A 16,977-nucleotide genomic window follows, 5' to 3' on the forward strand; every position below is an offset into this window, starting at 1 on the left:
GATGGATGCACCGGACTACAGGGGACAGCGGTGACATCGCTGGCTCCTGTGTCAGGTAAGTGACACATAATGGGCAACTATGCGATGCACAGTAGTCCATTATGCTTTACCTTTGCAGGGAGACAAAGAGGAAGTAAACTCATCAGGGTTTACTTCCTCTTTAATCAATAAAGGGGGTTTGTCAAAATGAGCAAATCATCATTACCAAAACATACAAATTTTGATGAGGATGCAAATGATATAAAACAAAACAATTGAAAGTCGGCAGTTCTCCTTTACTAATGGATGAATGACTAATGCAGAAGATGCCGGTGTGTACATCAGATCACTCTCAATCTGACCAGTGCTGTAGGCTCAATAGGCTTACACATACATAAGGATGTTACTATTATACAATCTCTTCCCTTGATCTTCCAGTCAGATCAGACTCTCTCCCTCCTAGTGTAATGATCAGTTAAAGAGTCAGTCAATCCATTTTATTTGATGCTAGTTTATTTCTAGTTTAGTTCTTTGGATTCTGGTGGGCCCTGGCTTCTTCCAGTTATATTTGTGTTCCAGCTCAGTTACATTCTCCATGATATAAAATAAATACAAAATCCAGCAGGGATGTTAAGAAGACCTCATAATGGGCATAGCAGGTCTGCAGGCCTGGGAACCCCATTCACTATAGTCTCTGACAGATAAAATAGTGTGATCTAAAAGAGAAGTGTGGGAAAAAATACAACATCCATACTTATCTCTATATTACCCCAAGACAATGTCAGATTGTGACGAAACGCGCTGAGTGGATGGGTGTTTGCTTGCTGGCCGGCTATTTTTTACAATCGTTTTTATCTTCTTATTTGTAAGTGGAATCTTTTTATTCCATTCAATTCTTTGTGGTACAATATACACTATGGAGTCTCTCTTTATATTTTCTGGGTAATACCTGAATTTCCTCCTTGGTGGCTGATGCTAAAGTACTCTAGACTATTTGGTGCTCATTACAAGCTCCTTCCAAATACTAGCGGGGGATAACCATCTTCCTTTTGAATAAAGGCCCTGGCTGGGTAATTAGCCACAGGCTCCTTAAAGCTTGCCTTCTGGTAAGTGTACAATTTATGTGGTGGGGGTACACTGTCGTCAAGAGGTGTTATTCCTAAGAACTCACTTTATGTGCTATACAGTATATGGACTGTTTATTTATTATCTACATCATTTATAAACAGCCATTGATTTGGACTAATTCATCCTTTATTTTTTATTTGTCATTTCTATATTTATTTGGTTCACGTTTTAGTCAGCACTGCTACTTTGTATTATTTATATGGCTGCAGCATTAGTGCAAGGCTGCAGCTGACCCCGACCAGCTCTAAAGCCAAGAACCAGTGATCATCTGACCATTGATCACTCAAGTTCTCAGTCTTCACTGAGCCAAGAGCAGTAACTGTCAGTGACTTCACAGCCCAGTGCTCCATTGAGTGCTGGCGGGGCAGAGGAAGCAGAAAAAGCTGATCCAGGCTCTCAGTGATGCAATGAGAGGTTGAGCCAGCCGCCAGTCAGGCATCTAGGTGCATACCAACCTTAAAGTAAAAAAACAAATCTGTGGCCATACTTCTCTTTTATCTACCAAACAATGAAGATTGGTTTTGGGCGGGCTGGCCCTTTAAATCTCTTCTAGCTAGTCTGATCTGAAGTCTGTACATGCATACACATCAGTCTTAGCCCTTGTACACATGGTCGGACATACTGACAACAAAATCCAACGGATGCAACTTGTGTTGCATACACACGGTCGGACAAAGTTGTCAGAAAATCCGATTGTACGTAACGCGATGATGTTATTTCGTTACGACGGGACTACGTTCAGGCTAGTAGCCAATAGCTTTGGTCTAGGAATTTGATCTGAGCATGCGTGGCACTTTGTCCAATCGGAATTCTCTACAAACGATAGGACAAAGTCCGATCGGATCATGTTGTCGGAAAATTTTATAGCCCAGCTCAAAACTTTGTCGGTCGGATATTCTGACGGAAACAGTCCGATGGAGCCCACACACGGTCAGATTATCCGACAACATGGTCCGATCGGACATTTTCCGTTGGAATGTCCGACCGTGTGTACAAGGGCTTATATTCATAGTAGACCGCTCACCTCAAAGTGCATGTTACGGTTCAGCAGCTCCTTGTATAAGGTGGGATCTTCAATGGTGTGATATCCATGTCCAATTCTTTCTGCTTTCAGCACATCCACTGCCTGCGAGGTTCAAAGAAAAATCCACATTGAGAATTATATTCTAAATAAACACAATAAAGAAAGAACGGGCTCTCTCCCCAGCATCCAAACAGTTGTCTTTTTTTTACCAGCCCACAAGAGAGAGCAGAGGTCAGTTCGGGTAGCAGACTATTGCTTTTCCTGGCCTAGATTCTATACCTCCCTGCCCTATACGCTGTCACGTTATTCGTTTTTCTGGTTTTAAGAAAAGAAAGTCAAAGAGCTGCAGTGGAAAACATTTCCTGCCTGAAACTCCCACTGCAATATCTATGCGAATAAGTCTTTGCCCAGATTTGATAAGCAGTCCATTGCTGTGATGTGGTCACATTTTGAAGACCATTTATGAAAACCGAAAAGCATTCGATATGGCAGTTTTGTTGGAAAATAAAAAAAGTGTTATGGAGGTTAACAATTAGGCTTCTTACACTATACGTCAATTGCATTTAAAAAAAGTTACTGGCATTCTGAACATGCAGACTGCAACACTTTGAAACACAGGACACATGATGAAGGCCTCAAACCCTACCCACAAGTCTGAACTGTCCCATTTGTACCCAACACCGCCCTGTCCTCTATTACCATTTCTTAGCTCTATATTCCATATTTGCCAACATCCTACATCATTCACGCTGCACCAGGCTCCAATGTGAATGGAACAGAGCACTGAGAAAACTTTGATAGATTTGTAGACAATTAAGTTTGTGAATCAAGAGCGCACCTTAGGACATCTCCAGATTTGAAAAACAGAGGGAGCACTAGCCTTTGCGCATTACCTTTATAAATCTTTTAATTGGTCAACTGATTTCTTCAATAAAAAGATAATACGCAAAGGCTGGTGCACCCTCTTTGTCTGTTTTTCCAGTGTTCCCTCCAGATTTCCCCAGTCCTTAGGGGGCTGCAAGGCCTTGCTTAGCTTCAAGTTGAAGATCTAAGGTCCACCACTTTGGGTACATCCACCTCGAGTGCAGGAGATGGTTTTGTTTGCACACCCCCAGATTTGATCTGCAACCATTGGCAATTATTTTGGCTTACGTGATCTTTCTCACCTCCTTGACGACACTTGGTGGGCCCACTTCTCCGGCGTGAACTGTTCTGTGTATCCCAGATCGTACAGCTTCCTACAAGTAATTCAGTAATCTGGTTAGAAAACTCAGGACACCAAATACCTACAAACTATACATGTCAATGTAAAGAGCATCTACGCACATGAAATCACATAATGGGTCATTTAAAGTACATCTTTCATATACACATCGTGAAGGCAATCGTTTTGGATTACTGGACTGTCAAACGTAATTATTTATTGAGTCAATGGCAGTTAGGTGCAGTGGTCACCCATAAATCATGCAATGCTGTGAGACTATAAATCTAGAGAAAAAGAGAACCATATCAGCCATTCTCAACCAGGGTTCCATGGACCCCTGGGGTTCCTCCAGAGGTTGCCAGGGGTTCCTTGAGCTGTGGCTGATGAACCACCTTTTTGATGGTGCCTACAGAGTTCAAGGTTCAGCATCACTTAGCAAAGCCAGCAGCATGACACCAAATATACGTTTAGCTGTCTTTAAGGGTGGCATTCTGAGCACCTTTTTAAGGGGAACATTCTTCCTATTGACCACCAGTATAAGGGGCATTGTTCTATTGATGAATTGGTTTTAGTAAGAGCCGGTTCACACAGCGGGCGATGCGAGGCGACACGACTCGCCTCGCTCTCGCAAGTCGCCCCCGTTCTGTACAATGGAACCGTTCTGAGAGGAGCGACTCGAGTCGCTCCGACTCAGAAAAAAGGTTCCTGTACTACTTTTGGGCGACCTCGGGGCGACTTGCATTGACTTCTATACAGAAGTCATTTGCAAGTCGCCGCTGAGGCCGCGGCAGGTCGCGGCGAGGCAAGTCGGAGTCGCCTCGCCTCGCCTGCAGTGTGAACCGGCCCTAAGGGTTCCTCAAGACTTAAATTATTTTTGGGGTTCCTCTAGGGTTAAAAGGTTGAGAAAGCCTGATATATATATATATATATATATACACACTTTGTCCTCTTACAGCTTAGCTTCACAGGAGGTAGGTGAATGCCAGCCTGAAAAATCTAGCATTTTTTGATTACCCAGGGGGAAAAGCACTATAGCAATATACAATTATTTTAATACAGGCCAATTAAAGTATAACTAAAGCCAAAACTTTTTGTTTTTAGTTTTGGATAGAGCAGAGAGAAGTATGAACAGGTTTTTATTGCTGTCTGTGCCCCTTCTTAGGAAAGCTCACCCTATTTGTCCTGTTTACTGATATCACTGAATGGGAAGGAGGATCCCACATTTTTGTCTGTCTCCAGAACAGGAATGGAGGGGAAGCCTTTCAATGTAGATGTCAGTTCTTTTAACCCAGGTGACAACCAGGGATTCTGTCACTTTGGAGGCATTTCCTCTTACTTCCTGTTTTGGCTATGTGACAGGAAGTGAAGGCAAATCTACTCAATAGAGACAAGTGTCAAAAAAAAAAAAAAAAAAAATTACCTTCCCTCTGTCCAAAATAAAGAAAAAAAAATTATAATATATATATATATAATTTTCTTTTTCGCCTTTAGTTCTACTTAAACCAGAGGTCTGCTTAAAAAAAAAAAATTTTTTTTTTAAGTCAGCAGCTACTGACCTTTAATAATCGGACAGTGTCCAGTGATGCGGGGGGGGGGGGGGATGAAAGCCCATCTCCTCTCATCTCCCCTTCCGCTTGGCGGCGGTATTTTAACTGTGGGTGTCCGGCTGTGGCTTCACAGCTGGGCACCCATTGCTCAGGAAACGAGAGAAAATATCTCCAAAACAAACCAAATTCTCATCCAATTATTGATATTTTTCTGCCCCCATTTCTGTCCCACCGACAATGGTCACCAAGACAAATTGTGGAATTGAACTTTCCAACAAGGGACACAGCAAAAAATAACTTGACAAAAAGTCTAGCTCTTTCCTATGCGATCCATAAGACAACCTGTATGTCAGACTGAAAACAAGACCAGCTACATAGGAAAGAGGAAGAAAGATTTGGATGGGGGAGGGGCACTTTGGCACGTTGAGTTATGTAATAAGCAATATGCCTCTCCGATCTCCATCTGACCTTTGGAACAGCAGTAGCTCCATAAAACCCACACACTGTTACCAGAATTAGTATTTATCTGCGCTGTAAAAGGCATTAAACTTGTCACCTTGACTATACAGAGGAATTTATTGCTAACACAAACATAAAAAAACAGGTTGGAATGTAATCTAGCCACCCTGCATTCTAATAACTATCACTTTTATTTTACTGAAGTTTTGGTATAGAAAACGAGTCTGTTATCTACAAGCAGCCATATTCCGGCTGCTATAGGCTTAAAAAAAAAAAATGACAGCAGGAATTTGATTGGTTGCTGCAGACAACACTGTACCTCCATATAGGTGTGCACAGGGTGAACTTCAAAAGACATGTTGTTCCCATTTACGGTCACTAGGTGGCACTGTTTAATAGGATCAGTATAGCGCCACATTGACTGCATTTACACATTAGAGTGGTGCTCCTGAGTCCTTGTCAGTTTCCAGTAAAATATATCTTACATGATGATTTAAAGCCTAACTCCAGGCAAATAAAATGTTATCCCTTGCAGTTAGTTGGTTTTTTTGGGGGGGAGCTGAGAAACCCTTGATCCTCCACTATCTGGCCGTGGACTGTCCCTTGGCATCCTCCCATGCACTGCAGGGCTATACACCCCCAAGGAGCTTACAATCAAAGCTTCCTACATTACATGTATGCATACACATACTAGGACCAATTTAGACAGGAGCCAATTAACCTACCAGCATGTCTTTAGAGTGTCAGTGGAAGTACAAAGAACAATGCAAACTCCATGCAGATCGGGGATTCAAACTAAAGAACCCAGTGCTGCAAGATAGAAGAGCTACCTACTAAGCTGCAGTGCTGCCCATACTAATATTTAAAGTTGGCTAAAACCACTTCCAATATACTGCGTGTAGTAGACCTTTTTTCTATGAAGTTAGTGAATAACTGCTAACAGGACATACATTATATTGTCAAAAGCATTAGGACGCCTGCCTTTACACACACAAACTTTAATGGATTCCCAGTCTTCGTCCGTAGGGTTCAATATTGAGTTGGCCCACCCATTGCAGCTATAACAGCTTCAACTCTTCTGGGAAGGCCATCCACAAGGTTTAGGAGTGTGTCTATAGGAATGTTTGACCATTCTTCCAGAAGAGCATTTGTGAGGTCAGGCACTGATGTGGACTAGAAGGTCTGGCTTGCAGTTTCCGCTCTAATTCATCCCAAAAGGTGTTCTATCGGGTTGAGGTCAGGACTTTGGGGTGGAGGAACTTGACTGGCCTTCACAAACTCACTCATCCATGTCTTTATGGCCCTTCCTTTGTACACTGGTCCAAATCATTTGGTGGAGGGGGGATTATGGTGTGTGGGTTGTTTTTCTGGGATTGGGCTTGGCCCCCAAGTTCCAGTGAAGGGAACTCTTAAGGCGTCAGCATTCCAAGTAATTTTTTCCCAGTGGGAACAGTTTGGGGATGGCCCCTTCCTGTTCCAACATGACTGCGCACCAGTGCACAAAGCAAGGTTCTTCCATTCTTCTGGAAGAATGGTCACACATTCCCATAGACACACTTATAAACCTTGTGGACAGCCTTCCCAGAAGAGTTGAAGCTGTTATACCTGCAAAGGGTGGGCCAACTCAATATTGAACCCTACGGACTAAGGCTGGGATGCCATTAAAGATCATGTGCATGTAAAGGCAGGTGTCCCAATACTTTTGGCAATTTAGTGTTCGTGCTGGAGAACTGCTGTGGTTGTACACCTATCTTCAATAACCTAACCTCCCAAGGTTGGCTTAGTGACACGCAAACAAAAGTAAGCTGAAACATTATGCTGTAAAGAAATAAAGTAGCAAAGTTTTTAAATACAAGAAAGTTTTAGTGTATTTTTGAAGAATGTCAAGCCAACCCCCCACACCATTTATGTCTGCCCCCAAATTTTTATTCTAGGTACTTATATAGCGCTGTCAATTTACGCAGAGCTTTTACAAATACATTGTACATTCACATCAGTCCCTACCCTCAAGGAGCTTACAACCTAAGGTCCCTCCCTCACATTCATACATATACTCAGGGCCGTTTTTAAGGCAGGGCAAAAGGGGCAGCTGCCCTGGGCCCTGTCATTTTTGTGGGGCCCAAAGCAGCTGCCTCATACTTGCCAACTATCCTGGTTTAAATTTCCTTGTCCCTTCGGGTTTTAGTCCTGTGCTGTGTCCCAATATCCCAGTGTGAAGTGCTGCTACCAATGCTGCCCAGCTCTGCCCTATTGTTGTGTACAGATGACTCACCTGCAGACCTTGTGTTTACATGTAAATTACCGGCATTCATATGTAAATAGCGGTGGCCAGCAGCATTGATATGTATATCATGCCCCCATGAGGTCATATCCACAGTAATCTCTAGAAACCAATTAACAAGCAGAAATCATGTGTTGTAACCTCTAGCAACTAATGAGTAAGCCATAATGTGTGCTGTAACCTCTAGCAACCAGTCAGTGAGCGGTAATGATGACTAGTGATGGACGAACTTCCGACGGGACGTTTCGCGAACGCGAAACGCGAACGGACACAAACGTTCGCGAAAACGACCGTTCGCCGCGGGCTCCATTGACTTCAATGGGAGGCGAATTTCGCAAACCTTTAGGTCGAATTTGCGGCCACGGGGTAATTATTAGGGGGTAGCACGTAGTCCCACCACCTGGACAATAGCATAATACATGTATGAGGTGAATTTGGGATCGATAACTACAAGCATTTTTTTTTTATTTGGGAAATTGTTCTGACAATTCAGGACTATGGAGCTAATGAAGGCAATGGAGGAGAGGGAAGGTCAGGGACCAGGGTAGGCAAACAAGAGGGTGCAGGAGATACAGAGCACTGACAGCAGCACCGTAATACAGAGCACTGACATCAGCACCGTGACATACAGCGCTGACAGCAGCTCCGTGACATACAGCGCTGACAGCAGCTCCGTGACATACAGCGCTGACAGCAGCTCCGTGACATACAGCGCTGACAGCAGCTCCGTGACATACAGCGCTGACAGCAGCTCCGTGACATACAGCGCTGACAGCAGCACCGTGACATACAGCGCTGACAGCAGCTCCGTGACATACAGCGCTGACAGCAGCTCCGTGACATACAGCGCTGACAGCAGCTCCGTGACATACAGCACTGACAGCAGCTCCGTGACATACAGCGCTGACAGCAGCTCCGTGACATACAGCGCTGACAGCAGCACCGTGACATACAGCGCTGACAGCAGCTCCGTGACATACAGCGCTGACAGCAGCTCCGTGACATACAGCGCTGACAGCAGCTCCGTGACATACAGCGCTGACAGCAGCTCCGTGACATACAGCGCTGACAGCAGCTCCGTGACATACAGCGCTGACAGCAGCTCCGTGACATACAGCGCTGACAGCAGCTCCGTGACATACAGCGCTGACAGCAGCTCCGTGACATACAGCGCTGACAGCAGCTCCGTGACATACAGCGCTGACAGCAGCTCCGTGACATACAGCGCTGACAGCAGCACCGTAAGCAGCCCCAGGAGGAAGTCAGCACAGCACAGGGATGGTGTGATCCCCTCATAATAAGAACCCCCAGGAGGAAGTCAGCACAGCACAGGGATGGTGGGAGCCCCTCATAATAAGAACACCCAGGAGGAAGTCAGCACAGCACAGGGATGGTGGGAACCCCTCATAATAAGCAGCCCCAGTAGAAATATGACACCGCTCAACCTCTTCAAAGAGGAGGGTAGGGGCATATAGTACGGTGTGCTTTTTTGGGTCAGGGAAGTGAGCCAAATGAATTAAGAAGGTCTGTGTGCTTGATTCCAAAAATTGTTTATAGACATATACATGGTCTACTGATCACATGTGTTGAATTCCTCCGAGATCCATGCCTCATTCATTTTTAGAAATGTGAGGTAGTTAACACTGTGGTGAGCTAGGCGAGTACGCTTATCGGTCACAATCCCCCCTGCTGCGCTGAACGTCCTTTCGGACAGGACACTGGATGAGGGGCAAGCCAACAGTTCGATTGCAAATTGGGCAAGCTCTGGCCAGAGGTCAAGCCTGCCCACCCAGTAGTCTAGGGGTTCATCACTCCTCAGAGCGTCCACATCGGCCGTTAACCCAATGTAGTCGGACACCTGACGGTCTAGGCGTTCCCTGATGCTGGATCCGGATGACACCTGTCGATGGGTCGGCTGAAAGAATGACCTCATATCCGAAGTCACCAACACATCTTCAAACCGGCCTCTTCTTGCAGGCGCTGTTGGATTGGTACCCGCAAATCCTTCTCTGGGAGTGGGAATTGCTCCTCTGCCAGCGCACGCAAAAGCAGAATGCAGCATTTCTCGAAGCAAGGCCTGGAAGTGCTGCATTCTGACAGCCCTCTGCGACGGCGGTAACATTTCCGCCATTTTGTGTTTGTACCGGGGGTCTAAGTACGTTGCCACCCAGTACTGGTCCTTGACCCTCATGCTTTTTATACGGGGGTCCCTATTAAAACACTGGAGCATGAAGGCCCCCATTTGCACTAAAGTGGAAGCGGTGTGGTGGCCTGGCTCCTGCTCATCATCCAGGATAATGTCGTCCTCTTCATTCTCCTCTCCCCATCCTCGCACAACAGGGATCCCAGAAAGGTTTAAAGCATGCTCTTCTTGCTCCTGCTCATCCGCCCCGGCACCATCCTCCTCTGACTCCTCATCAGACTCCTGTTGTTGACTTGTCTCAGATAGAGTAGCCCCCCCTGGGAATTCATCCAGCATTGCGACTTCCTCATCTTCCCGCTCCTGCTCCTCCACAGCCTGATCAATGACACGACGCAATGCACGCTCCAGAAAGAAGGCATAAGGTACCATGTCACTGATGGCGCCATGGCTGCGACTGACCAGTTTGGTGATCTCCTCAAATGGCCGCAGAAGTCTGCATGTGTCGCGCATGAGCAGCCACTGGCGCGGTGAAAAAAAACCCAGCTCCCCAGAACCGTTTCTTTCGCAGAGTTCATACAGGTAGACGTTAACTGCACGTTTCTGCTGGAGCAGCCTATCAAGCATATAGAAGGTTGAGTTCCATCGCGTCGGGCAATCGCAAATAAGACGTCTGACCGGCAGATGGTGTCGCCGCTGAATGTCAGCAAGGCGAGCCATGGCCGTGTAAGATCTTCTGAAATGGGCCGAGATTTTCCTTGCCTGCCGCAAGATGTCCTGGACCCCAGGGTATTTGACAAGGAATCGCTGCACGACCAAGTTTAAGACGTGTGCCATGCACGGCACGTGCGTGATTTTGCCCTGTTTCAATGCGCTAAGCAGATTGGCACCGTTGTCACACACCACTTTACCAACTGTCAAATTGAGCGGTGTTAGCCACTCATCTGCCTGTGAACGCAAAGCTGAAAGGAGTGCCGGGCCAGTGTGGCTCTTTGCTTCCAGGCACAACAGACGCAGCACGGCATGGCAACGTCTCACCTGGCATGTGGAATAGGTTCTGGGGAGCTTGGGCGGTGCAGTGGAAGAGACGCTAGCAGCGGAAAAGGAGGAGGCAGCTGAGGAGGAGAGGGAGGAGGATGGAGTAGGAGGAGGAGAAGAAGAGTCAGGCCTGCATGCAATCCGTGGCGGTAAAACCAAATCTACACGGGTGCCACGGGTTACATGCTTGACGGCCGTCAGAAGGTTCACCCAGTGGGCAGTAAAACTGATATACCTTCCCTGCCCGTGTTTGCTAGACCACGTGTCTGTGGTCAGATGTATCTTGGCACCGACACTGTGTGCCAGAGATACATTCACTTGCCGCTGAACATGGCCATATAGCTCTGGGATGCCCTTCTCTGAGAAATACTTCCTTCCTGGGACCTTCCATTGTGGTGTTCCAATGGCCACAAATTTGCGAAAGGCCTCCGAGTCCACCAGTTTATATGGCAGTAGTTGGCGGGCTATGAGTTCTGACAAGCCAGCCGCCAACCGTTGGGCAAGAGGGTTATCCGGCGTCATCATTTTTTTACGCTCAAACATTAGGCCCACGGAAGCCTGCCTTTTTGCAGAAAAATGTGAGCTTGGCGTGATGGAAGGTGGAGTGGAGGACAATTGTGAGGAGAGAGGAGAAGGAGAAGTAGAAGACGAGGCTGGACGGTGAGAGCCTGCAGTGTGGCTTTGTGTGTTCCGTTGCTCCCACTGGGCTCGGTGATGGCTGCTCATGTGCCTTCTTAAGGCGGTCGTCCCTAGGTGAGTATTGGGCTTACCGCGACTAACGCGTTGACTGCAAAGATTGCAGATGGCAACGCTATTGTCAGCAGCGGACACGTTAAAAAAAGCCCACACTGCGGAGCCATGTGCCGGTGTCCTGGGAGCGCCAGATGTGACCGTACATGGTCGATGACTCGCTCCTGATACATTTGCAGTCTGCTTTGTCCCTGCTGTGCAATGTAAGTCATTGCTGCTTCTCCTCCCTATCTGCTGGTCCATATCTCCCTCTGAACTCCCCTCCTCTTCCTCTCTTGTGGGCACCCACGTGACATCACTAGACACGTCATCATCAACGTCACCTTCCCCACCGCTATAAGTAGAGTAGGCAGCAACACCGGGGACCAACCTCCTCCTTGGGCTGATCTGGGTACTGGCGTCAGACTGCTGAGTAGCGCTTGTTGCTACCTCCTCTTCCTGATCCAATACCAAGAGTGGCTGCGCATCAGAAATGTCCTCTTGATATGGATCGGAAAATAATTCCAGTGACTCAAGCGGAAGGTATGTGGTGGTGGTGGTGGTGGTCGTGTTGTTGGTGGTAGTGTCTTTGGGGGTGCACATAGCAGAGAGTGAAGAAGAGGGTGCAGATCGAGAGGATGAGGAGGGTGCAGAAGAGTAAGGCTGAGCGAGCCACTCAACCAAGTCTGGTGCATCCTTTAAAGTAATTGAACGCACCTTCTGCAACTTCCCACTTTGGCTCAAGCCTGTTGCTCCTGCCCTACCCCTACCACCCCTGCGGAAGGGCCTGCCTCTTCCTCTGCATGTCATTTTTTAAATGACCCTGTGACAAAACTCTTAGTCCCTATACCGCTGAAGGACTGCTGCAGTATAGGTGAGCGGTCAGCAGTGGTGCACGTCAACCCTATCTATTGTGGACCTATAGCGGTCCTTACAGAACAGCAGACTGTACCGCACTCAAGCCTATGTACCGTAGCACCCTATACCAAGTTACCAGTCCTTATAAGAACTTTTGTGGACCAAGCAGGTTGTGTATTAGTGTTTAGCAGACTGTACGTCAGTCCCTATACCGCTGAAGGACTGCTGCAGTATAGGGCAGCGGTCAGCAGTGGTGCACGTCAACCCTATCTATTGTGGACCGATAGCGGTCCTTACAGAACAGCAGACTGTACCGCACTCAAGCCTATGTACCGTAGCACCCTATACCAAGTTACCAGTCCTTATAAGAACTTTTGTGGACCAAGCAGGTTGTGTATTAGTGTTTAGCAGACTGTACGTCAGTCCCTATACCGCTGAAGGACTGCTGCAGTATAGGGCAGCGGTCAGCAGTGGTGCACGTCAACCCTATCTATTGTGGACCGATAGCGGTCCTTACAGAACAGCAGACTGTACCGCACTCAAGCCTATGTACCGTAGCACCCTATACCAAGTTACCAGTCCTTATAAGAACTTTTGTGGAACAAGCAGGTTGTGTGTTAGTGATTAGCAGACTGTACGTCAGTCCCTATACCGCTGAAGGACTGCTGCAGTATAGGTGAGCGGTCAGCAGTGGTGCACGTCAACCCTATCTATTGTGGACCGATAGCGGTCCTTACAGAACAGCAGACTGTACCGCACTCAAGCCTATGTACCGTAGCACCCTATACCAAGTTACCAGTCCTTATAAGAACTTTTGTGGACCAAGCAGGTTGTGTATTAGTGTTTAGCAGACTGTACGTCAGTCCCTATACCGCTGAAGGACTGCTGCAGTATAGGGCAGCGGTCAGCAGTGGTGCACGTCAACCCTATCTATTGTGGACCGATAGCGGTCCTTACAGAACAGCAGACTGTACCGCACTCAAGCCTATGTACCGTAGCACCCTATACCAAGTTACCAGTCCTTATAAGAACTTTTGTGGACCAAGCAGGTTGTGTATTAGTGTTTAGCAGACTGTACGTCAGTCCCTATACCGCTGAAGGACTGCTGCAGTATAGGGCAGCGGTCAGCAGTGGTGCACGTCAACCCTATCTATTGTGGACCGATAGCGGTCCTTACAGAACAGCAGACTGTACCGCACTCAAGCCTATGTACCGTAGCACCCTATACCAAGTTACCAGTCCTTATAAGAACTTTTGTGGAACAAGCAGGTTGTGTGTTAGTGATTAGCAGACTGTACGTCAGTCCCTATACCGCTGAAGGACTGCTGCAGTATAGGTGAGCGGTCAGCAGTGGTGCACGTCAACCCTATCTATTGTGGACCGATAGCGGTCCTTACAGAACAGCAGACTGTACCGCACTCAAGCCTATGTACCGTAGCACCCTATACCAAGTTACCAGTCCTTATAAGAACTTTTGTGGACCAAGCAGGTTGTGTATTAGTGTTTAGCAGACTGTACGTCAGTCCCTATACCGCTGAAGGACTGCTGCAGTATAGGGCAGCGGTCAGCAGTGGTGCACGTCAACCCTATCTATTGTGGACCGATAGCGGTCCTTACAGAACAGCAGACTGTACCGCACTCAAGCCTATGTACCGTAGCACCCTATACCAAGTTACCAGTCCTTATAAGAACTTTTGTGGACCAAGCAGGTTGTGTATTAGTGTTTAGCAGACTGTACGTCAGTCCCTATACCGCTGAAGGACTGCTGCAGTATAGGGCAGCGGTCAGCAGTGGTGCACGTCAACCCTATCTATTGTGGACCGATAGCGGTCCTTACAGAACAGCAGACTGTACCGCACTCAAGCCTATGTACCGTAGCACCCTATACCAAGTTACCAGTCCTTATAAGAACTTTTGTGGAACAAGCAGGTTGTGTGTTAGTGATTAGCAGACTGTACGTCAGTCCCTATACCGCTGAAGGACTGCTGCAGTATAGGTGAGCGGTCAGCAGTGGTGCACGTCAACCCTATCTATTGTGGACCGATAGCGGTCCTTACAGAACAGCAGACTGTACCGCACTCAAGCCTATGTACCGTAGCACCCTATACCAAGTTACCAGTCCTTATAAGAACTTTTGTGGACCAAGCAGGTTGTGTATTAGTGTTTAGCAGACTGTACGTCAGTCCCTATACCGCTGAAGGACTGCTGCAGTATAGGGCAGCGGTCAGCAGTGGTGCACGTCAACCCTATCTATTGTGGACCGATAGCGGTCCTTACAGAACAGCAGACTGTACCGCACTCAAGCCTATGTACCGTAGCACCCTATACCAAGTTACCAGTCCTTATAAGAACTTTTGTGGACCAAGCAGGTTGTGTATTAGTGTTTAGCAGACTGTACGTCAGTCCCTATACCGCTGAAGGACTGCTGCAGTATAGGGCAGCGGTCAGCAGTGGTGCACGTCAACCCTATCTATTGTGGACCGATAGCGGTCCTTACAGAACAGCAGACTGTACCGCACTCAAGCCTATGTACCGTAGCACCCTATACCAAGTTACCAGTCCTTATAAGAACTTTTGTGGAACAAGCAGGTTGTGTGTTAGTGATTAGCAGACTGTACGTCAGTCCCTATACCGCTGAAGGACTGCTGCAGTATAGGTGAGCGGTCAGCAGTGGTGCACGTCAACCCTATCTATTGTGGACCGATAGCGGTCCTTACAGAACAGCAGACTGTACCGCACTCAAGCCTATGTACCGTAGCACCCTATACCAAGTTACCAGTCCTTATAAGAACTTTTGTGGACCAAGCAGGTTGTGTATTAGTGTTTAGCAGACTGTACGTCAGTCCCTATACCGCTGAAGGACTGCTGCAGTATAGGGCAGCGGTCAGCAGTGGTGCACGTCAACCCTATCTATTGTGGACCGATAGCGGTCCTTACAGAACAGCAGACTGTACCGCACTCAAGCCTATGTACCGTAGCACCCTATACCAAGTTACCAGTCCTTATAAGAACTTTTGTGGAACAAGCAGGTTGTGTGTTAGTGATTAGCAGACTGTACGTCAGTCCCTATACCGCTGAAGGACTGCTGCAGTATAGGTGAGCGGTCAGCAGTGGTGCACGTCAACCCTATCTATTGTGGACCGATAGCGGTCCTTACAGAACAGCAGACTGTACCGCACTCAAGCCTATGTACCGTAGCACCCTATACCAAGTTACCAGTCCTTATAAGAACTTTTGTGGACCAAGCAGGTTGTGTATTAGTGTTTAGCAGACTGTACGTCAGTCCCTATACCGCTGAAGGACTGCTGCAGTATAGGGCAGCGGTCAGCAGTGGTGCACGTCAACCCTATCTATTGTGGACCGATAGCGGTCCTTACAGAACAGCAGACTGTACCGCACTCAAGCCTATGTACCGTAGCACCCTATACCAAGTTACCAGTCCTTATAAGAACTTTTGTGGACCAAGCAGGTTGTGTGTTAGTGTTTAGCAGACTGTACGTCAGTCCCTATACCGCTGAAGGACTGCTGCAGTATAGGGCAGCGGTCAGCAGTGGTGCACGTCAACCCTATCTATTGTGGACCGATAGCGGTCCTTACAGAACAGCAGACTGTACCGCACTCAAGCCTATGTACCGTAGCACCCTATACCAAGTTACCAGTCCTTATAAGAACTTTTGTGGAACAAGCAGGTTGTGTGTTAGTGATTAGCAGACTGTACGTCAGTCCCTATACCGCTGAAGGACTGCTGCAGTATAGGTGAGCGGTCAGCAGTGGTGCACGTCAACCCTATCTATTGTGGACCGATAGCGGTCCTTACAGAACAGCAGACTGTACCGCACTCAAGCCTATGTACCGTAGCACCCTATACCAAGTTACCAGTCCTTATAAGAACTTTTGTGGACCAAGCAGGTTGTGTATTAGTGTTTAGCAGACTGTACGTCAGTCCCTATACCGCTGAAGGACTGCTGCAGTATAGGGCAGCGGTCAGCAGTGGTGCACGTCAACCCTATCTATTGTGGACCGATAGCGGTCCTTACAGAACAGCAGACTGTACCGCACTCAAGCCTATGTACCGTAGCACCCTATACCAAGTTACCAGTCCTTATAAGAACTTTTGTGGACCAAGCAGGTTGTGTATTAGTGTTTAGCAGACTGTACGTCAGTCCCTATACCGCTGAAGGACTGCTGCAGTATAGGGCAGCGGTCAGCAGTGGTGCACGTCAACCCTATCTATTGTGGACCGATAGCGGTCCTTACAGAACAGCAGACTGTACCGCACTCAAGCCTATGTACCGTAGCACCCTATACCAAGTTACCAGTCCTTATAAGAACTTTTGTGGAACAAGCAGGTTGTGTGTTAGTGATTAGCAGACTGTACGTCAGTCCCTATACCGCTGAAGGACTGCTGCAGTATAGGGCAGCGGTCAGCAGTGGTGCACGTCAACCCTATCTATTGTGGACCGATAGCGGTCCTTACAGAACAGCAGACTGTACCGCACTCAAGCCTATGTACCGTAGCACCCTATACCAAGTTACCAGTCCTTATAAGAACTTTTGTGGAACAAGTGAGTTGTGAATGTTTAGCAGACT

General features: G+C 47.4%; 1 protein-coding gene across 1 annotated transcript in view; it reads right to left on the bottom strand.

Moving 5' to 3' along the window:
- Nucleotides 1-16,977, bottom strand: part of LOC143935978 (adenosine deaminase-like) — a 116,852-nt gene that overhangs the window by 16,867 nt on the left and 83,008 nt on the right. The window contains exons 7-8 of the mRNA XM_077460222.1: nt 3,298-3,369; nt 2,132-2,233 (exon numbers count right to left, since the gene is read on the bottom strand). Of these exons, the coding sequence (XP_077316348.1) occupies nt 2,132-2,233; nt 3,298-3,369 (174 nt within the window). The remainder of the gene's footprint in view (nt 1-2,131; nt 2,234-3,297; nt 3,370-16,977) is intronic.

This window comes from Lithobates pipiens, unplaced genomic scaffold (assembly GCF_037356315.1).
Source record: "Lithobates pipiens isolate NorthernLeopardFrog02 unplaced genomic scaffold, aLitPip1_a1.2 Scaffold_28, whole genome shotgun sequence".
NCBI lineage: Eukaryota > Metazoa > Chordata > Amphibia > Anura > Ranidae > Lithobates > Lithobates pipiens.